We start from the raw sequence: 24,054 nt of genomic DNA, 5'->3' as shown, positions 1-24,054 counted from the left end.
GAGGGGCAGCACTGAGCTCTGCTCCAAGGGAACAGCATTAGGGGAAGGGCAGCTGGTGGCTAGGGAAAGGTTCTGCACCAGAGGGTGGTGGGCATGGTGTCAAGTCTGCTGGAGGTCAGGAAGCATTTGAACAATGCTCTCGCTCATAGGGTTTGATTGTGGGTGGTGCTGTGTGGAGTCAGGAGTTGGAATCCATGATCTTGTTGGTCCCTTCTGATTCGGGATATTACACCATGCTATGAAATGCTTCCACAGTGCGAAGTCATTTGCTCTGCGTGGTGCTAAAGGCCCAGCGGAAGCAGAACGTTACACTCCTGGTTATCAAGGCACTTTGCTCTTGGTGCAAGTAGGCAAAATTACTGCACTGAGATCTAATGCATCTGACAGCACATCTCACAGGTACAGCGTCAGCAGCACGTTTAACTCAGCCAGTGGGTGGTGCTTCATCAATCACGTAAAGAACAGAACTGTTGCGAGTCTGTCTGCACAAAGCCAGGGCAAAGAGAGGTCTAAGGGGATTAGAGGGGGAATCTCTGCTTAATTAGTCTGAGGGCCAATCTCAAACATTGTTTTTCACATGGATTGAAAAGAGTGACCTGGTGATCTTTGGATCAGTCAATTACTACGCATACCAGATGGTGTGACAGAGATAGCTCTGGTTAAGGCCTCCTACTCAGAAGAGATGTGATAGCCGTAGCAGTTCAGGCCCATACTGACATGTAGGTGCTCAGGAGCAAGCACTAGCAGATAGATTAATTATTCAGCATACACTGGTTTTGCAGTTTCTGATGGACACCATGCACCCAGCCCTCCTCTGCGAGGGACAGCACCTAAAGAAACATACTAAGTCCCAGCTGTGACCCACATCAAATCTTTGCTAAAGTTGGTGAATCCAGCAGCTGCTGCAATGCTAATCCAGCCTTTTGGTGCTGGAGTCACGTGCTTCCTTACAGGGAAACTTGTATGTGGACAAGAAGGAATTTTTATTGTTACCACTTAGTCCAGAGTGATCACCTGCTTCCAGAATCTTTGCTGGATCAGAGATCTTTATGGATTATTTTGATATTGCCACCTGAAAACAGTGAGCTGTCAGAACCCCTTGTTTTTCCCCCTCTAAGCCTTCCCTCTCCTTTCCTTTTTATTCACATTCATAGGTGAGCAGCAGAAACCTTATTTGTGGCAATTACTCAGATAAGGAAACTAGAATTGGACCTGGATTATTTTCTGTCTAATTTTCTGGTTTGTTTTTGGCGGTGTTGGTTTGTAAAGCTTTAGACCAAGATGCAAAATGCAGAACAAATGGGATTTTAATCCTCATTTTAATGAGGATACAGCATTACAAATTTTTCTAAAGTGCTGTCTTCATTTCATGGAAAACTTTGCCATTTATAAACAAGCAAGCAACATGTATAATTTTAGCGAGGCATAGGCTCTCTGTGCATTACTGAGAGCAGATTAAGTGGCTTCTGCCATCAGCTATTGCTTCCAGAACAGTTTGCCAAATAATGGCTTCAAAGTACAAAGTCAAGAAAGAAAAAATGAAACGGTGAGATGGGGGAGGAATCACTTTCCACTTCACTGAATGAAGTTGCTTTTCACCTAATAAAAATGAAACATGGAAACAGGATGCCCACCTGATGGCAAATGCCTAGGGTGAAGAACTGTGTAACATTGATTATCAGTGTAAGAAGCCTTCCTTATCACTGTTCTTTTTCCATAGTGACACATCTGAAGTTTTTTGCCAATTTTTCTAGACAAACCAAAGAGTTGTGAAACTGGAACTTCAATCTTTAGATGGGGAGAAAACAGTATTTGTTACTCTACAGACCATTTGTGAATGGGAGAAGTGACACAGAAAACAAGCAATTTGCTTTAGATCTAAAGCAGTGTTGAGGGCCTCCTCCTCACTCATCTCATAAAACCCAGCTCATGGTGGATGGCGTCCTGCTGGAGGAAGGATACCTACCTGATGAGTGTACGATCACTTTAAAGACAGAGATTAAGGATAATTGGAGTAAATTAGCATGCATAGTGGAGCAAGTAAACAAGGTGTAGGGCACCTACTCTTAATGGTCTTTTAAGTGTTTGAGTAGGCAAGTTCCCAGAAATCACCACAATCATCACCTTCATCAAGAAAGGGCCCTTGAGTTCATTTTGAGGGAAGATGTCAACTCCTAAGAAGACTTCTGGAAAGCCTTGAAATCTTCACAGCTGTATCTTTCTCTGATAAGTTAAGCAGAACTGGCAGAGACTTCAGTTATTTCCTTCCATCTTAAAACACAAAACTAAATATAAAATCAGTACTGCATTGGACTCACTGTGAGTGTTGTCTTCACCAGAACAAATTCAGTGCAGAGCCAGAAAAAAGAAAAATGTAAGCTTCAGCTAAAAGAGAAACACACGGGTCTTTGCAGTATCCTACCCACCTCACAGCAACATTGGCGCATTTCTTGGTTGTTCATGGAGAATTTGAGAAGTCTTCTGCATTGAAAGTCATCATCCATTCACTTGCTAGCACTTGGATACTTGCCTTCCATTTTGCTCTGCGGAATCCTGTCTTCTTTAGGTTGATCAATTACTAGCGCTCCTGTAATTAAAATCTCATGCTTCAATATTGTAAAAGTTGATTTATCGTTGCTTTACTTTAAGAAAGCAAGATTTCCTAAATAAAATTATCCTAATGCCGTTTGAAAGCTTTTCTAGAGCCATCAGGCAGCTTATGATGTTCACGCATTCAGACCAGTCCCCTACTGCTGGTGTTGGTGAAGTCCTGCTCTGAATCCCTTCCTGAGGACTTCAGTGCCAGCAAATCTAATTTCTGCTTCTTGAGCAAGATAACATTGAGATGCGTGGTTGGGAATCCTCACTGCTGAACAATCTCATCCTACTCTTTCCCACTCTATTTCTCAGCTCCCACCCACTGTATACAAATATATATTGCTCTCCCCAGCAGCTTCTCTGCAAATTCTTCATCCCAGCTAGTATGAGGCTGCCTGCACCTTGCCTTCAATCTCTTCTCGTTCTTCCCTCTTCCTTCAAGGAAGATGAGCATTATGCTACCAGCAGCAGGAACAGTGAGGGCACAGCGAAGACTTTCTACATGACTTGTTCAAAGCCCTGAAAGAGAGTGGGAAAAAATTGTTTTGCTCAGCAGTTTCCATTCCAGGATGAACACTGTCATGCGCTGTGCAAGGTGTCTTGTTCCCAGAAGTTACTAAATATGAACTACAAAGGGCCAAAAGCATAGCCTGTAGCAGCTGAAGAATTTGGATGCCAGCTCAATCCTGTTTTATACTTTAACCACTTTTTCTCCAGAGGTTTGTAACATGGCTATGTGAAGACATAAGTCCTGAGACAGCGTTCTTTAGGGCAATTTCCATATGGCTGAAACCAGAAAGGTGCCAAATCTTAACAGATCGTTCTCAAGAATTTCACACATGCAGAACGATGCATTTTCCTTTGCTTTATCATGAGAAAGAGATGAACCATTTTACTTTATATTTAAAGACACAAAACAAAAACCAACAAACTACCCACAGTAAAGATAACCTTGAGAAAACAGGAGCCCTGTTAGTTTGGGGAACAACAACAAAGTGAACATTTTCTCATACTTGAAAGCATCAGTTGGCCTGTATTCTGTTCTATTATCTATTTCATCTGCAAGAACAGAGGGTGAGCAGTAAAAAGAAGCATAGGGAGTAAGCCCAAAAGCAGTATAGTAACCTAGAATCATAGAATGATTTAGGTTGGAAAGGATCTGAAGGATCATCAAGTTCCAACATCCCTGCCACAGGCAGGGTTGCTATCAAGCAGTAGACCAGGTTGCCCAGGGCCCCATCCAACCTGGCATTAAACACCTCCAGGGACAGGGAATCCACAACATCTCTGGACAGCCTGTTCCAGCACCTCACTACTCTCTCAGTAAAAAATTTCCCTGACATCTAATCTAAATCTACTATCTTCCTTTAGTTTAAAAGCATTCTCCCTTGTCACTATCTGCCCATGTTAGAAGTTGATTTCCCTCATGTATATAAATTCCCTTTAAATATTGGAAGTTTTCCCTGCAGCCTTCTCTTTTCCAGGCTGAACAAGCCCTGTTCCTTCAGCCTATTGTCATAGGAGAAATGCTTCAGCCCTTGGGTTATCTCTGTGGCCCTCTTCTGGACCCTCTCCAACAGCTCCACATCTTTCTGTGTTAGGGACCTCATACTTGGACACAATACTCCAGCTGGGAGCTCACAAGGGCAGAATAGAGGGAGACAGTCACCTCTCTTCCCCTGCTGTCCACCCTTCTTCTGATTGAACTGAGGATACCATTGGCCTGCTGGGTTTAAGCACACACTGCTGGTTCGTGTTAAGCTTTTCATCAATCTAACGTATATTCTTAGCTGCAGGACGAAAGAGTTTTGTTTTTCTAAACTGTGTTGTACAGCTGGAAAGATAAAATTACATGTCTCAACTACTTGTGGGTAACATTGGGCTTTTGGTTATTAAACTGTGTATGGACTCTAAAAGAAGTAAAAATCCGAATATTTAGAATCTTTCCCATCAGTGTCTCAAGAGGCAGCTTTATATTTCTTTCATCTAGAAGAAATTTGGCACAGAAGTCTTTTATGATCCAGTTCTCTACTACTACTCTTGAAGTTAACACATGTCTTAGTGTAGGAATACCAAGTCTTGGTCTGTGATAAAGGTTGTACTCTCATTCTACATAACGTTCTTAATCTACTTTCATAATTTTTCCCGGGCAATCTTTCAGTTTTGAGTTTTTACCTCTAGCAAGATGCATCTCCACTCTTGTCAACAGCCCACTTCACCTCTCCATCCTTCAGTGAGGTTCTTCTGTGGCTGCCCAACCTTGCTTCCACTCCTTAGAAGAGTAGGCAGGCATGTTATCCAGCTGCCTTCAAACGTGGGCATCATACTGTGAAAACTTGGAAATAAATTCTCACTGATCCCCAAACTGTTTCACATTGAAATCAAACCAAAACATGCTTGAAAGTCTACAGAGGAATTGTTTCTACCAGAGTAGGATGAAGATTTGCTGTTAGTGATTGCAGTACTACCTGGTGACTGGTTTGAGGAATATCTTTTCCCTGCCACCCACTTGCAAATGAGATCATAATATAGAATCATCGAATGGTTTGAGTTGGAAGGGATCTTAAAGCTCATTCAGTTCTAATGTGGGCAGCTTGCCACCCACTGGATCAGGATGCCCAGGAACCCAAAAAAACCTCTCTCTGAATGCCTCCAGGGATATGGCAGCCACAGCTTCTCTGGGGCAGCCTGTGCCAGTGCCCTATTACTCTACCACTGTCCAAGTAAAAAAGTTTCCTCCTAATATCTAATCTAAATCTCTTCTCTTTTAGTTTAAAATATATAATTTGTCCTATCACTATACTTTCTGATAAGAGTCTCACTCCAGCTTTCCTGTAGGCCCCTTTAGGTACTAAAAGGCTACAATGAGGTCTGCCCCCTTAGCATTTTCTTCTCCAGGCTGAACAACCCCACTCTCTCAGGCTTTCCTCATTAAGGAAGGTGCTTTAGCCCCCTCATCATTCTCATGGCTTCCTCCAGGTCTGCTTCAACAGCTCCACATCTTTCTCGTGGTGAGAACATCAGGTCTGGACACAGTATTCCAGATGGGGCCTCATAATGGTGGAATATGGGACAACCACAGCCCTCACCCTACTGGTCACAATTTTTTTTAATACAGCCGAAGGTATAGTTGGCTTTCTGGTCTGCAATTGCACATTGCTAGCTCATGCTGAGTTTCTCATCCACCAGACCGTCTAAGTCACACAGAATGGCCCAGGTTGGAAGGGACCTCAAGGATCATGAATCTCCAACCCCCACCACATGCAGGGCCACCAACCTCCCCATTTCATACTAGACCAGGCTGCCCAGGGCCCCATCCAACCTGGCCTTGAACACCTCCGGGGATGGGGCATCCACAGCCTCCCTGGGCAGCCTGTTCCAGCACCTCACCACTCCCTCTGTAAAGAACTTCCCCGACATCCAACCTAAATCTCCCCTCCCTCAACTTAAAACCATTTCCCCTTGTCCTGCTGTTATCTATCCTTTCAAAGAGTTGATTCCCCTCCTGTTTGTAGGCTCCCTTTGGGTACTGAAAGGCGGCAATGAGGTCACCCCGCAGCCTTCTTTTCTCCAGGCTGAACAAGCCCAGCTCCCTCAGCCTGTCTTCATAGGGGAGGTGCTCCAGTCCCCTGATCATCTTTGTGGCCCTCCTCTGGACCCTCTCCAACAGGTCTCTGTCTTTCTTGTACTGGGGGCTCCAGGCCTGGACACAGTACTCCAGATGGGGCCTCACAAGAGCACAGAGGGACAATCACCTCCCTGTCCCTGCTGGCCACTCCTCTTCTGATGGAGCCCAGGATACCATTTGCTTTCCGAGCTGCAAGAGCACACTGCTGGCTCATGTTAAGTTTTTCATCCATCAGGACCCCCAAGTTCTTCTCCTCAGGGCTGCCCTCAATCCGCTCTCCACCCAGCTGTACTTATTGCCCAGACCTACATGCAAGACTTGGCTTCATTGAACTTTGTGCACTTCACATGGGCCCAACTCTCAGGACTGTCACGGCCCCTTCAGCACATCAACCACATCACATGCCTTAGTATCATTTGTACATTTGCTGAGGCTGCATTCAATCCCACCACCCTTATTGCCAACAAAGATGTTAAATACCAGTCCCATTGCCAGTCCTTGAGGGACATCACTTGTCATTGGCTTCCACCTGGACATCAAGCCATGAACTGAAACTCTGAGTGTGATCACCCATCCAATTCTTTATGTAGCACTAAGTTAGCAGAGAAGCACTGTGCACATAGCACTATGTTAAACTAATACCTCCAGTGTGAGAAGATAGACAGTATTACATCTACAACCTGTAAGACAGATATTAATCAGGGACAGATAATGAGACATTCATTTCCATTTAAAATACTTTAAGAAGCTTTCTCAGAGCCAACTAGCTTCCTGCAGTAACTAAAAAAATAATAATTACTATAATTAAAGGGCTCAAGGAAAGCATTTGTTAAGAGTGAGACACCCAGATTTCTAGTTGCTGAGTATTTGTGAAGTGCATATTTTGCAGACTCTCTTTTGGAGCTTTTTAGAAGAGCCCAATGAATTCCCATTGCCCCTGTCTATTCATCTTCCTGGGCACAAAGACCTTTATGTTAATGGGACTGCAAGAGTCCACCCACACAAGCTCCACTAGAACCATTCCACAGAATGCACCAGCAAATCAAAAGCATAAGATTAACACTATTCTATACTATCCATAGAATTAAGACCTTTTAAGATGTCCCAGCCTCAGAAGTCAGGTTCCTTATGGCATGCGCAACATGGAACCAAGAGACCACCAAGCACCAGCCATTACTGAAAACAGCGTATTTCAGTGATACTGGCATGACTAAACTGCTGATCACTGCCAATTAGCTAGAATAATCCTGTTAGCAATAGCTCAACTGTTCAATTATAAATCTCTTCAACGCTAATTGTATTTGAAGTTCTTTCCATCACTAACTCCTTTTGTACCATGATGAAAGCCTGCGAAAACGCTCATCAATTAAACAGCTGATATAACAAACAATCCCCTTTTAACCCTTTACAACCTCACTGCTATAAAAAGAGCACTGGATATTAATCATCATCTATTGACCAAGGTCCTGCATCATTGTATCGTTTTATGGTAAACGTTCTTTTGCCATGGCAAGATGCACAGCTTAAACAATACCAAGTCTTACTGACAGTTGTCACATAAACCCATCTGAGAAAGTAGGAAAACAAAACCTTTGTTGTGGTTCTTTGTCAAGCATATAACTTAAATTGACGTGCGCACCCATCTGTTAAAATGAAACTATGCTCACTTCTTTCTTATTGCTATTTAATTTGTACAATAGCAGCACGTTGGCAAGAAATGCTCAGCTGAATCCCAGCAGAATAGACAGCATGTTCAAAATTATTGCGTTGCTTCGGTAAGCTTCGGGTGAACTCTGGGTGATCAAATCGAAATGGACAACACAGGGGAGTTTTCATTAAATAAATTTATTTGTTAAAATAATTTAACTCCAAATACAACTGCTGAGTTTGCATTGAGTTCTATGTACAACTCTTGTTTTATTTGAAACATCAAGGTTTTAACAACTGACATTCTTACAAAACAAACTGTTGCCTCATTTTTTTAAGTTGCCAGTTGTATTAGAGCTCAACAGTTATCTGTGAAATACATTAATTCACCTCTGGGAAACTCCAAATCAACAGCGTTAAGCCTGGTTCCAGCACCCACTTCAGTCTTTCTTCAAACCCTGATCAAGAATCAACAGATGCACAGCAATGCAGATAAAAGCCTCCTGCAGTCGTCAAACATTGGCTTTTGTTGCGGAGTTTCACAATTAAAGCCTAACCAGTGCTTTGACGGCACACTGGCAAAAATGAAAATAAAAATCAAAGTAAAAAACAAACATGCACAAACCCCCCCCAACCAAATGGCTGACATCTTTAGGCAACATTCTATACAGGAAAGCAAATACCAGTAGTTTTCCCACAGAAAAGTAATGGCAACTGTAGCACTGGGGTTAGGGAGAGGCTAGAACCAGAACAGAAAAAGTCACCAAGTCCTTTTGATGCTCTGAAGGGGCTGAGGGAGAACAAAAACAACAGTAAAAAAGCAACTATGTGTAATACTCTTGATTTGATTCCGTTTGTTTGGACCAGTTCTTGTGTGCACTTTTAAGGGAAAGAGGAAACAGTTGCTATCACTATCATAGCTTAAAAGAATAAAAGTTGCAACATTAAAAAAAAAAAAAGCACAATAAAAAAAAAAAAAAAAAAAAGGAGAAATGCTGTTTTTGTAGAAAAGGACAAAGCTCTACAAGAACAGCCAAAGGAAAAAGCGGGTCTTTGGAACAAATCATAATATTTTAAGGCATGTTATAAGAACTTTTCAAAGATTGTAATTGGCAATCCTTTCAGGGTACAAATTAAACAACGAGCATGAGTCCCACACAAGGGAGGCCACAGAAGTGCTGTGTGGCTCACTCACCCACCTTCCTGCTACCCCTGGATTTTGGAAAAAATCTCTGTCAAGTGCAACTGTCATTGATTCAAGCTCCACTATCTTCACATTAGTGGAAATACAAATAGTGCATAACTACTTCCTCAGAATTATAAGAAAAAAACAACAGTTATGCTCCCCCTCTCTCCTCCCCCCCTGCCCTGCAGTATTGCATGACAGCATACACAAATCTGAGTTTCAGAAATTGTGAAAGTGTAATGTAAAAGTAAGACCAGGGTGTATTTTCATTAGTATCTTCTGTTAGGAATTCCACTTGCAATTCTTCTTATATTAGAAGCTCATCTGTTTATCTGTTTTATATTATCAACTCCATGTTAGGCCATTCACATTGTACTTCATGCCATTTTCTTGGCCGATGAACGAGGTAAGATTTTAACACCTCTGTAAATAGCGTTGCATAACATGCACTTCTAAGGTTTATGGGGCTTTTAATCCTTTTTTGAGTGCTTATGCAGTGGATCTCGCACTGAAAAGCTATTTTACAGATAGGCTGTGCTGCTTAATAACTGGATATCTGAAAAATTACACTATCACCAATTCAGTATCTGAAACCTTGCTTAAGCATGGTGGCTGAAACGGGCAGATGGAGGGGGGGGGGAGGGGGGAAGAGAACATTCATACCATCTAGTTTAGGCATAGAAGTGACTCAGAGGACCGAAGATAAAAGCCTAAGCTTTGCTATATAGTCAATGGAAAGAGGTAGGTGCCTCTAGGAGGGCAATTCAGAGCACCCAAAGTGGGCATTCAGATGCCAGAAATAAACGGTGTGAATATCTCAAGGAGAACTAAGTACAGTAACAAAAGTTCCAAAAGGTAGATGGGAAGAAGGGCTATATTAACGTTCGAGTAAGGCATGATGTCTCGTGACATCTAATGCCCTTCGATCCATTGGCTGTAGAAAGGTTTTGAAAAATTAAGGGCAGAGATGGTCCGTTCTCTTCGATTAATATGATTTCCTTAGCTTACCATCCACTGAACTACAATTTAAACGTTAAGAATGCATATGAAAATCTGCTAAGTGTGCTGTACAAAGTTTCCTTTGTAGAAGATGAGAGCATTTTTAGGCAGTTCTGCAGATGAAGGCAAAACTCTCGAACCTAACTCCAATTACAGCATTTCTAAGGGTCATATACACACACACATACACACTCAACATACACACACAGCCCAGCACCCCTGTTTTCACTCATTTAAACACAAGGAACTACACTGTTACTGCACAAGATTGAAAAACTAATGAACGCATGGTGTTATTTAGACCACAGGCTCAGTGACTCTGTATTTTTATGGCCAATTTTACCTATAAGAGATCCAGCCCAAGACGATCTCTCCAGCATGTAAAATCTAAACATTGTGATTGAAAACTTCTCTATACTTTGATTGTAAGACTTCAGAATAGGTATTTTTGTGCCATTAGTCATGCAAATGATAAATACTTCACTGCTATGAAACTAGCAAGCCAGAGCTCGAGCATCCTTTCAAAATAAAATATTTGCTCCCACCATTTAACACTCAAATAATTGGGGCAATCTTTGAATGGTGTGTCTCAGGCAATTAAAGAGCCATTTCCACACTCACTTAAGGAATCATAACTGTAACTATTTCAGCTCTGAACCAAATGATTTTACATGGTTATCCAATTTAAGTTTTCGTCATTAAAGCTATGAAATAGCAAACTTGATTTTCAAAGGTTAGTTAGGGATCCCACCAGAGAACGTAGCCCTTAAAGGCAAGAAAAAACTGTTGTCTTTAACAAACTTAAAGATGCAGGATGTTCATACTGTCCCATGAGGTTTCTGCAGAAGGGAACATATGGATGCAACATGGCTTAATTTTCCTTACAAGATGGTACTAGTTAATCTATTAAAGTGTTCCTTGTTAATAAGGCTCAGCAATTTTTTCATCACAGTTGCTTCCTCCTGGTTCAGTAAAGTGATAAATAAAGATGCTTCCTGCTTTGTAAACAGAGGGTTTGTTTGGCTTTTTGCAGACCAAAACCTGAAGTGATCCTCCATTTTTGAGCAGCAAAACGAAAGATTGAAAACATTCCAATGCCATACTGTTTCTTCACCTGTCACCTGTTTGCAGATCTTGCCTCTCGCTTCACTCACTGATGCAATGTACTCTATTTCAAGATGTGGGATAAAGTGTAGAAATAATAGCATCAATTTTGAAAAAAATCCAAACAATATAGGTCTCTGGTAACCTCTTCCTCTAACACTGTCAGAAGTTCAGGTGAAATCAACACAGTTGAACAAACTTGGCCACAAGTGATAGCGCACGTCCCAAAGCACAGCAATTAAATGCTCATAGACTTAGCTCTCCTTTTGCACTTATGCTAGTTGCAAATGGTCTTCAAGGACATCCTCTTCACCGCTCTAGTTCCCCACCTCCAAGGCTTTCCAACTTCTTTGCAAAAAGTTGCTGTCATTGCTGTTGGACATGATAACACGTACGCTCAAATGGAACGACCCTGTAGATCGACTGGCTATGCCGTAACATTGCAGGTACTCAAAGGGAAAAACGGGTGAGATGTGGTCATTGAACCCAATTATATTCAGAGTCAGTGATTGACTTCCAATGCTCAGCTCTGAGTTAATGTTGCTACTTCACTACAGATGTATTTCAAGTGACCCACAAACCAGGAAGTGAAGTAGACAGTTTTACCACCTTACAAAATTTCTTCAAATTTAAGTCCAGGTTAGGTCATTTTTAATGCTATTGTATATTACATGCAGAACAGCATGGATCATCTTTGTCTGGCTGTGCTGCATAGTTCATTTGTCTAACAATTTCTGCGAAGAGCTCATCCACCATCGTTTTACTTTTAGCAGAGGTCTCCATAAAAGGGCAGCCCCACTCTTCAGCTAAGGCTCTGCCTTCATTTGATGACACTTCTCTCTCACTTTCCAGGTCCACTTTATTACCAACCAGAATTACAGGCACCTTCTCATACCTGCAGTTAAAAAACAAAAACAAAAAATCCACAGTGATAGTTATATTTCAGAGAAGAACATATTCAAATGTGTAAGCATCTATTTGCAAACAGTACTCGACATGGAAGACATTTGGGCAATGAAATTTTTACACTGAAGAAAATGCCTCACATGTTAGAATAATAAATCATTCTAGTGATTTATTGCACATCTTTTCTCCCAGAGTTTTCTTGAAGTTTAGGTGAAGTTTACCTTCCACCACGAAACCTGCCTGGAGTGCTTCCACACTGCAAAAGCAGGTACTATAATCATATTTTCCATGTTGTTCATCTCAGAACGCAAGAAAAAGAGTGAAGTTCAAGTCTCTCTCCAACATTACATCTTCCTTCTCTGTGAACAGGCAGCATACTGCATTTCTTGCTTGCAATAAGGGAGATACATCATTCTCCCTTTCAAAGGTACATCTACCATTGGCTATTACATACAGAACTCTCAGATGAGCAATAAATGGGAGAAAACTAAACTGCCAGTAAAATTCATGTGAAATTTCAGGCAGCCCACTTCAAGTACTTTCTACACACATAAGTAGTGATATGTAAAAACATGCATTAGCTAATACAGAAGATACAACTTTTTTCTTTCAGTATTCATACTGTTACGCCAGTTATACATGCTGAAAAGAAAAAGAAATAACAGGCAATACTACCACAGCTCTTAGGAGTTTATTACTTTGCACATCCCTGTGAAAGGATCCTTGCCTTTTCCTTCTAATTAACATGCCTGTTTTTCACTATTTTTTCTTCTCCATCCTCACGTGCATAAAACCCTTCTTCACAGAGCTAAGCAAATGTTTAGTCAGGTTTTAAATTTACATGTTTGACATAACAGAGAAGACAACACTGGGCTGATTTCCAAAACGCTCTCAACACTGGTTTTCTCAAAAAAGCAACAAGGACTGAGAGAAAAACTGATTACAGTTCTTAACATTTAAACTAAATTAAGATCCAAGAGAAACAAGATGGCTCACTCTTAATACAAACCCAACTTTCTACTTTGTGTTAGGTCAGTAGCACTCAAATCAGTCAAAGGATTTGAGCAAGACCAAGCTGCAGACAAACAACACTCATTGCTACTACCTGTAGCAGTTTATGATGTTACACATGACACCTATACATCAATTATTTACCTCTTTATTCCTGCTTTCCAGGTAGGGCAGCAGAGTGGAGCTGGTGCAGGTACCCCTGCAGCTTGTGCTAACCCACCAGAGATGAAGGAATTAAGCTGTCAAGTCTCTGCACGGAAACAGAACCTCTGTGCTCCTGTTGACACAAGGCTTGTGGGCTCCAAGTCAAAGGGTATGAGGACAGTAAATTCTCACACCAGTCAGTATCCAAAATTGATCCAAGCACGTCATAGGATGCAAGTAAAATTTTAAGCTTTCTTATGACTCTGCCAACTCTGAGCGCACCACTTAAATCTAGAGTCTAAGGCCACGGTCGTTAACTGTAGAGGAATCCCCTCACTTTCTCACCATTTATCCTACCCTCGTTTACCACCTGAACAGATGCAGCCCATTTCTTACTCTCTAGATACACACTTCAGCACAATGATACCTTTGGAACTATTAGGAGAGCTAAGTTGCCATTAAGTAACAAAACACACAAAAGCATCTTGAAAATCTGTCCTCCCGCGTTTGAACACGTGATAGCATAGTCTTTAATTACATGGATGGTGTTCAACAATTGAGTACTTCTTAATCTTTGTTATCCAGGTGCACGAATCTTATTTTATTCGCTGTACAGTATTAAATCCTTCAGTGGAAGCAGGATCAGCTTCACTGTATGTTGTGATATCTAAGGGCCCCAAAGCATAAACTTTCTTCTACTACTTCTAGATATTCTCCATTGTCTCAATTTTACAAGTGAGAATAAGGAAGAAATTCAAAGCAGTCACTTGAGAAGCATTCTGCAAAGTGGATGAGCCACAGTTAAAACAACACCACTTCTTCTCATTCTGCACAATTGCTCCAATTTACTGACAAACAAGAGGAAAAAAAGCCCACACACTTGTTGCAGATTTACAGACAGCTCCACTAAAATATTAGGGTAAATTATTAGGATTTAAGAACCCTAGAAAAGGAGGGCAACTAACTAAGGACTTGAGGCACTATTTGCTATGAGTGCTCAGCATCTGAGAAGTGAAGGGGTGGAGATAGAAATTTAGTAGTGGAGGACACAAAGATGAATTGATGAGCTGACAAGATAGATATAAAAAAAAAATAATTGAATTTACTTACACAGCATCATCTAGGAGCTACTACACAGGACAGAATCACTTTTCTGTATTGGTTTTTCCTGCCTTTACAGCTTGTGTTTGCCTTGTTCACTACCTACCTTCACCACTTCAAAAGAGATTGAAATCCTACAGTCAATAGTCTTATGTATCTTATAATCGATGTTCATCCAATGACAACTTTATAACATTAAGTTGTGTAAAAGAACAAAGTTTCTGCAAAATCCTCATGTTGCCTTGTCAAATTCTTCCTCAAAGGGCAAAAATAAGGTTGGCTTTTTTATAAAATACATCCTTTATTACCTCATTTTTGAGTAGTCAAATTTACAAAGCAAATATATAAAGTATGTGTAAATTCAGCGTGCCTTTTAAAATGTATATGAATTCAAAACATACATATATATATACGCATATATATACACACACACTCTATGATTTTTCATTCAGAATACAAAGATCAGCCATTACTCATCATCAAGATGAATGCAGACTGGAACATCACAATATTCCAGTCCGTGGATACTGAGCAGACGACTTGCTGCAGTATGGGTTTATTAGCTCCATTTCAGTACCAGTCCTGCCATAGTAGATGTCTACGTGTTACATTCTCCATATAGCAAGATGATGACAGACAGGCAGTGTTGGATAGTGCCATCTCAGACATAGCAGACCTTAGCAGAAGTTATGGGGTTCCACATCAGCCCCTGCTGACCTCCATTCAGAGGCTCTATGGCCCCAACTTTTGGTAACACCACACAAACCCTAAAGCTTCCAGAGCTTCCTACCTCACTCCAGGTCCTGGGCAAACCTATGTCTGCTGGGCACAGACAAGCTTCCTGGCTCAAGACCATGTTTACTGCTGCTCATCCTGCACCAGGAGGTCACAGAATCACAGGGGTTGGAAGGGACTTCTGGAGACCTTCTAGCTCAGTCCCACTGTTAAAACAGGATCCCTAAAGTAAGTTGGGCAGGTGGCCACTCATGGTCACCCAAAACTATTATTGGGTTCTGAATATCTCCAGAGGAGAATGCACAACCTCCCTGGGCAGCCTGTTCCAGTGTTCTGCCACTTACACAGTAAAGAAGTTTTTCCTCGTGTTCAGATGGAACTTCTTGCATTTCAGTTTGTGCTCAGTGCCTCTTGTCTTGTTGCTGGGCACCACCATCCTCTTACCAATAGTCCCAGGTTGCTCAGTCTTTCCTCTTACAGAAGAAGTTCCAGGCCCCTCATCACCAAGCTGCTCTCTGCCATCTACTAGCACTCCTGGTATCTCAAGAGGTCCTAGAGGATTGGAGACTTGCCAATGTGACTCCCACCTACAAGAAGGGCTGTAGGGAGGTTCTAGGGAACTACAGGTCTGTCAGCCTGACCTCAGTACCAGGGAAAGTTAGGGAGCAAATCATCCTGGGAGAGATCACACAGCAAGTGTATGGCATCCAGGCCATCAGGCCCAGCCAGCATGGGTTCATGAAAGGCAGATTGTGCTTGATCAACCTCATCTCCTTCCATAACTGGGTGACCAGACTGGTAGATGAGGGAAAGACTATCGATATAGTCTACTGAGGGAAAGACTATCGATATAGTCTACCTAGACTTCAGCAAAGCCTTTGACACGATCTCTCACAGTATTCTCCTGGGGAAACTGGCTGTCTGTGGCCTGGACAGGTCTACCCTTCTTTGGGTAAGGAACTGGCTAGAGAGCCATGTCCAACGGGTATTGGTTAATGGAGTTAAGTCCAGCTGGCAACCCATTACAAGTGGTGTCCCCCAGGGGTCGGTACTGGGGCCCATCTTGTTTAAAATCTTTACTGATGACTTAGATGAGGGGCTTGAGCGCACCCTCAGTAAGTTTGCAGATGACACCAAATAGAGAGGTGGTGTCGATCTGCCTGAGGGTAGGGAGACCCTTCAGAGGAATCTAGATAAGCTGGATCACTGGGCTGAAGTGAATGGGATAAAGTTCAACAAGACCAAGATTCAACAGATTCAACGTGCTGGATCCTGCACTTTGGGCACAACAATCCCATGTAGTGCTACAGGCTTGGGGATGAGTGGCTGGATGACGTGATGATGTGAAGAGGAAAGGAACCTGGGGGTGTTGGTTAATGCTCAGCTGAACACGAACTGACAATGTGCCCAGGTGGCCAAGAGGGCCAATGGCATCCAACAGCATCCAGAGAAGGGCAATGAAACTTGTGAGGTGAGGACACTGAAGGAGCTGGGGTTGTTCAGTCTGGAGGAGGCTCAGGGGAGACCTCACTGCACTCTACAACTGCCTGAAGGGAGGTTGTGATGAAAAGGGATTTGGCCTCTTCTCCCAGGCAACAAACAGGACCTGGGGAAATGGCCACAAGTTGTACCAGAGGAGGTTTAGGTTGGACATAAGGAAGAACTTTTTCTCTCAGAGGGTGGTCAGGCACTGCAATGGCTGCCCAGGGAGGTGGTGGAGTCGCCATCCCTGGCAGTTCAAGAGGCGTCTGGATGAGGAGCTGCAGGATGTGGTTTAGTGCTTGTGGTGGCAATGGTGATGAGGGGAAGGACTAGATGATCTTGTAGGTCCTTTCCAACCTTGTGATTCTATGATCTTTGTAGGCCTCCACAGGACTATTTCTAGAACAAGTTCCCTGTCTTTTTGAATAGAGGCCAGAACTAGACACAGTACTGCAGATGTGGCCTCACCAGGGCAGAGTAAAGGGGGAGGATCATCTTCCTTGACCTGCTGGCCATGCTCTTTTTAATGCACTCCAGGATACCATTGACCTTCTTGGCCACAAAGGCACATTGATGGCTCATGACAAACCTGTTGCCCGCCAGAACACCCAGGTCTCCTGTGCAGCAGGTCAGCCCCTAATGAGTACTGATGCATGCAGTTATTCCTGCCCAGGTGCAGGACTCTACCTTTCCCTTGCTGAACCTCACTAGGCTCCTCTCTGCCCAAATTGAGTGAAGGTACCACTTGCCATTCTCATTACTTTGCAGTGCCCGGGTTTCAGCATACAACAACCCGGATGGTGTGCAGCCACATGGCCCGCAACAAGAAAGGGCTATTTGTCAAATGCAGCAGAACGACGTGATTCTAATGAAATCTGAAGGGAAGAAGAACATCTCTTCCCCACAGGCTTTTCACCCTGTGGATTTTAGTGACCCAACATGAAAATTGCTTTATGAAAGGAAAAAGAACAAGAAAAAACTGTCCTGCAATGCTTAAACAGCAATGCAGAACCTTTCTGTGTAATTACAAAAATCAAGCTCAGAAATCCACAAATCCTTCCAAAAGCTTCAAGCTGGATCTAACCTACTGACAAACACAGTCCCAAAACAGACAGCATGGTCTTTATTCAACTCTGTATCAGTATTCAGCAAATTCCATCTCAGTATATACCTACCAGATTTTATATCAGCTGAATAAAAAGTCTAAAATGCCATTACCTAAACTAGAGCCCTGAAAAACACAGAAATTGTTGCTGCTGCCACCCTGGGATGTGCAATAGGGCAGTTGTCCCCTGCAGGAGCAGTGTATCTCTCACCTTTTAGGGCAGCCCCTTCCCCCACCTGTCCCCTTCACATCAGAGAAGCAGAACATTGCTGCCTCTCATTCCTGGAACAGAAAAATCCAATTTTCTCAGTGCTGCTGTAAAGCTTTGAGCAGCACTGATCTTTCCTAATGAAAAGGATGAGGGCCATGTGAAAATGAGAACTGCTGCCTGTTCCTCTACATCAGTGCAGTGAAGTATGTATTCTAGGGCAAACATCACAGCGGAGCTTAAAAGAAATATACTCAGATGTAACACAGGAAGATTTGACTTTTCAAGACCTCCTAGGGAACAAGTTTTTGCAAGATCAATTACATGCATCTGTAGAACATGCTTTAGGAACAAGGTACATCACCCTGCTTAAATAACTTTGCCAGCTTAGGCTCCGATACGATGGATGCCAAGCAGCATCAACTCCTGAAGGTAGAACCCAGCTGAGATCACCTGCAGCCCCATGAAAGACACTGGAGCAGTCAAATACCATCAGATCTAGAATGTCACTACTGGCAAGATTCAGTCCTTGCTCCACAGACGCAACCAATACATACTTATCAGTCCCAGATAACATAAATCAGGGCTTAAAAAAAACCTACCCTGGTGGTATCCATCTTCACGAGCTTCTGGGACTGAGGCCAGAGTAAATACCTCGGTTTTCCCAAGGATGGACTCTGCAGTCACATGGAGCCAGGAAATACATAGACTTTAAATGTTTAATGCAGCTCAGCTACACACCACTGACCACGCAGACTCATGCTACAGTGATAAACAGTTTTATATTTTATCTTAGCTTACATGGCACGCACACGCAGGTTTCTGTTTAGATTAATATGTATACTTTGAGTAACAGCTTAATTAACTTGTTAAACATTTAGAAAGTCTCCAGATGAATGGTATGTAAATGACCCGCATAGATTTTTACCTCGCATTTTTCTACCTCCAGCTTTATTCAGAAAGGGAAAAACACAGGCAGTACCCAACAGCACATCTGAATTGCTTTCACATTTACAAGGTAACTCTCACATTTCTGGTTAGAGCTGTCGCAGGCTAAAGATGAAAAAGATGGTGTGAAGTGAAAACATAATAAAATGAGGAACAGAAAGTAAGAATCGAAAAGTGTACCTCGAGCTGACTAATAGATCTCATTTCCTTAAACTGTACTAGAGATTGCCCAGTACCCCTAAAACTGTAAAGTAAATAAATAAATGGGGCACTGGATCAGTACAGGAGAAGACAAAAGCTCAGAAGGGTTCCTGCTTTTTAATTGTATCTTCAGGAAAACACTGCATTTTTCTAGGATTTTTGCCTGAGCTTCACACCAAAGCCAAACACATTCAACCAAGATGCAGAAATGTTCTGTATAATAAGAACAAATACAAAGAAAAAATGCTTTCTCGAAGACTGTTTTTATGACTACCTTAATTCCCATTGAACGTTACAAAAAGATAAATGGGCTTCCAGCTTTACATGTTAGATGCCAAGACCACCGAAACACAAAAGACACCTATCCATGATAACATTTCCTAATCATCAAAAGGAGCCTTCAGTTTGAAACCACATTTGTTATCTTCATAGGCATTAAGTGCTTTTTGCCCTCTCTTCCTTTTTTGATGGTGTTTGTGACACGTTTCATATTATTTCAAAAAGAAAAGCCATTGAAATGGTAAAGATACTACAGAAAACGATGGCAAAATTAGAAAGTCAGAAAAAAAATAATCATTCTTTACTTCAGGCTTACAGAAAAAATGTGATAAGAATCTTGCCAAACGACACAGTAAAATAGTTCTGGGCACTATGAAATGAAGTACTATAAATAGCAGTTTAATTTATTATACTGTTTACTGATTCATATGTATCTATTACTAAACATTATTTTGTAATGTAGCTTGCAAATTTTGCCTGCCTGCAGTAAATCTGTCATAACTCGAAGTTTCCTTGTCAAGAGAAAGAATTTATTCCAAGACGTTTTCTTACCCCTTTTGCAAAATTCCCTGGATGTTTCACGTAAAATCCTCAACAATTAAAAATAAATCTGCTTACCTTAAGAAACGTAGCCAGAGAGAACATTTCCCTTTTTCCAGACCCTGATTCCTTGTATTTTGATGGTTTTAAGAATTTTAACATCATGAGTTAAATCATCAGCACACCAGTCTACAGAACTTTTTTCCGCATGGATTTCTACAGATACATGCCAATGAAGATGTGCTTGTACCTGTATACATAAATCAAGTGTGTTAGGAGACAATATATATATATACAAATCTAAAAGTAAGTAGGTTTCTGCAGTTTGAGCTCTCCACAATACAGAAGTTACTGCAGATTCTCAGATGAATCTGAAACTAACAGCTGTAAAACAAGTAATTCCAGTCTGCCAATTAATTGCATTTAATATTCAGTTTCATAAGCTATATTGTGTAAGGATTTAATTACTTAAGCAACAACTTGCACCTAAAAAAAAAGTCTTAAAATCATTTCTATAAATGAGGAGATGTTAAAGAGCTTATTGGAACCCCACTGCAATTAGGTGGCTGAGTCATGAATTATTTTGCTATACAGAACAGTGCATGGCCTAATTGCAGTAACGGGGATCTAACATTTCATTCTAGGCTTTGACATGAACTCCATGTATAGCCTTCGGGAAACAAACTGCAGATGGGTAGACTGAGGATAACTGCATACAGTCAGGATAATTGTACTTACTCACTGGACATCAAATTAATAATTGTAAAATGACTTGAGGAGTGATATTAGCAAAATAAATAACCACCACACCACAGTGCTTTTGAGAAGACTTCTGAAACTGTTCTTGGACATGAAACTTTCTGGAAATAAACCAACTCAACTTCAATTAAATACTTAAAAAAGCCAATTCAGTTCACTGGTTGTTATAGTTTGCTTACATTTCCCAGTGTGGTTTCAAAGTGCAACAAAAGAGTTCAGCCAACTCTAGTTTTGCTGAAACTGTCTGACAGGCTCACAACTGCTACAGTCTAGTTAGTATTAGAGGAAACAGTTGTCTTCCAACCAACAGCCAAAGAAACAAAAGCCAATGTAATGAAGCACTCTATTTGCTTCCCAATTGTTCCAAGTGCATTTGAACCAAAGCTCCCTATTTCTTGGCAGCTCTCGGCTGACAACTTGCAAGGGACATGAACAGTAGATGATATTACCCTTTGCCATGTACTCAAACTGCACCTAACAAATCAACATTCTTTTTCTGCAACAGAAGCAACGGGATGATGCATGCCATCTACATATGTATGCTTGGCACTAACGAATTTTCCAAGCCATTTCCAATCACTCTGGAGAGAAATTCTCATTAGAGGATTGATACATCTAAGATGTCACATGTGAACAGAGCAGTAACAACTCTCTTCCAGACATTCGGCTTGCTCCCACAGGTGACCACAGATAACATCTCTGTCTGTAGCTCGTTCACTTGCTTAAACTGTAGAGTTTAGAGTTTAAGCAAGAGTGCAAGAGTTCCCACAGCAAGAAAGCCTGGAAATTCAATGGCCTACCTACACACCCCAACTGGAGAAGAATTCAATATTCATTCACCTAAAGTACTGAACCAGTTCTAAAGAAAAATCAGCAAGATCTTTGGAAGACTGCCACCTCAACAAGTTCACAGACACCCACATATGTTTGTAATTGCATCCAGTGACATCCAGTTCCCTCCAGGTAAGGATCCAGCATAGGAAGGGGCAGGCCAACAGCCCTTTTAGTACTGGAGCTTGGCAACAATGAGTCCATGCCACAGGTAACACTAATACTCATCCACTGGCAGTTCAGATGTCTGACAACCTTAGCAAGCAAGAGGTTAGCTTTCACCTTAAAAGGATGTAGCATTTCTTAGTGTCTATCACTGCAATTCACATCTAATGCTGCAGTCAACTATCAGCACTGAAAAGACTCTAAGAGACATTCAACACCTACGTGCTTAGCAGGAGGTTTGCTCTGAGCATGTGCATACAGTATTTTAATCCTTGTGTTCCTTCTTTAGGCCAAAGTTCTTGTCTTATACAATAGAATATCAATATTGTCTTACTGAAATCCTGAAGTGTAGTCATATTTAACAACTCAAACACTGGAATTTTCAAGTAAGAATTTTCTATTTCTTGGTAGAACTTAAGCAGCAATAGCCATGAGTACAAAACATAATGCAAGTATTTTTACCTGACTTTTTTTTCATAATGACTAGTTCTCTTGTTTCTGACATACTTCCAACGCAGCAAGGAAAAAAATTAAAATCAGAATACCCTACAAACTGGAGATTCTCACAGCTACATCCGTTCCATTTAATTACTGTCTCATACTTTAAGAGACAGGTTTATGTGGAAAAAAGTCTATTTACCTCAAAAGCTATGAGCATATAAGGCACAGTATAGCTGCTTAAATACAAGGCTCTTGCTTAAAATTTCCAGATACACTAATTCTGAGCATCTAATTTTTCAAAAAACACCACAACTACCTGTAGCAATGGCCCAACACCTCGAAAATTAGGCTGCATATTTAAGTATTTTGAACTTTGAATCCATAACTGAAAATTATTCTTAATGACTGTATTAGTGTTCTGACCTCAAATGTCATCAAGCTATATATAATGGTTCTGTAATAATGTTTATTGCAATGAGCATGACTGGATACATCAAGGGTTTTGGTAGCTATCAAACAAACAACATGAAGATACTACAATTAAGCAGAAAATCCTACAATTACAGAGACTAGCGCCTATCTTTGATTTGTACTTTAAACTCTCAAGAAAGGCAGCTCTTCAAGATAACCATTTCTTCACTTTCCAGACTTAACCACTTAAGAGTTACATTTTACCCTCTGACTCTTAACAGAAAACACATTAGTATCAAGTGAGAGGAGTGCTGAGGTGATGCAGGAGATGTGGGCTCAGGGCCATACCCTGCGACAGGCTTTCCCACCCAACTTCTACCAAGTCCCTTGAACTCTGTACCTCTGACCTCCATTTGGAAAACCAGTCTTAGCCTCCAAATGCCTATAGCACATAACTATTGCTGAAGCCTCCATCCTTGGTGACAGAGGTCATCCAAGCATCCCGATGAGCATGCTGGCAAGTTTGTTCTCTCCAAGAGAGGAACATCCTGCATATTAGCTATTCTCAGCAACTCACTATATAACAGCACAAATCTTTGGGTTCTTTACAAGTACTGAGAACAGATACACGAGAGCAAATTCTGCACATCCAGCTTGCCAGCAGAAACAGAAAAGCCACTAGATTACGCAAGCATCATGGCAAGAGCAAAGAACTTCAGCATAAAGTTTGGTAATTCATTGGAACAGGCTGATCTGGAAAGCAGCAAACACCTCCAGGAACAGTGACTCCAAGAAGCTGGAAGACATGACACTGAGGGACATGGTTAGTGGACATGTAGGTGATGGGTTGACGGGTAGACATGATGATCTTAGTGATGATTCTTTGGGGAAGAACACCAGGGATGTTGTCTCACTTCAACTACACAGGCTGGAGCAGAAGCAACAGAGCTCATGGTATCTATAAACGTATACAGACACTGAGATTTCTCCTCTTCCCTGGGAGAAGACGACAAACTCGTGGAAGTTTTGTAATAAATTTTTGATTATCAGAGGGCTGGAGCACCTCTCCTATGAGGAAAGGTTGAAGGAACTGGGCTTGTTTAGCTTGGAGAGGAGAAGGCTCCAGGGAGACCTCACTGAGGCCTTCCAGTACATGAAGGAAGCATAAAAACAGGAGAGGGAACAGCTGTGTTCATGGGTGGATAGTGACAAGACAAAGGGGAATGGTTTTTAACTGAGACAGAGGAGGTCTAGGTTAGATATTAGGAGGAAGTTTTTCCACTCAGAGGGTGGTGACACACGAACAGGTTGCCCAAGGAGGCTGTGGATGCCCCATCCCTGGAGGCATTCAAGGCCAGGCTGGATGTGGCTCTGGGCAGCCTGGTCTGGTGGTTGGTGACCCTGTACATAGCAGGAGGGTTGAAACTAGATGGTAATTGTGGTCTATTTCAACCCAGACCATTCTATGATTCTATGAAATCAGCTTGCTCTAAGGGTATGGGATTGCATACAACTCTTTGCAAAGGCAAGGAAAAAAATGCAGATACCTATTAAAAGCAATACAAGCCTCTTTTACACCATAAAGCAAATCTATTGAGTCCAACTGTTTCATACTTTTAGTTTAT

At 41.7% G+C, this 24,054-nt stretch overlaps 1 protein-coding gene across 1 annotated transcript in view; it reads right to left on the bottom strand.

Moving 5' to 3' along the window:
• Positions 1–8,055: 8,055 nt before the first annotated feature.
• Positions 8,056–24,054, bottom strand: part of RAP2A (RAP2A, member of RAS oncogene family) — a 33,244-nt gene continuing 17,245 nt past the window's right edge. The window contains exon 2 of the mRNA XM_042867567.1: positions 8,056–12,057. Within this exon, the coding sequence (XP_042723501.1) occupies positions 11,820–12,057 (238 nt within the window). The 3' untranslated portion in view covers positions 8,056–11,819. The remainder of the gene's footprint in view (positions 12,058–24,054) is intronic.

This window comes from Lagopus leucura, unplaced genomic scaffold (genome assembly GCF_019238085.1).
Source record: "Lagopus leucura isolate 7727_CA_CO unplaced genomic scaffold, USGS_WTPT01 Super-Scaffold_100001, whole genome shotgun sequence".
Lineage (NCBI taxonomy): Eukaryota > Metazoa > Chordata > Aves > Galliformes > Phasianidae > Lagopus > Lagopus leucura.
Note: the sequence above shows the minus strand (reverse complement) of the source record. Positions and strands in the feature narration are given on the sequence as shown.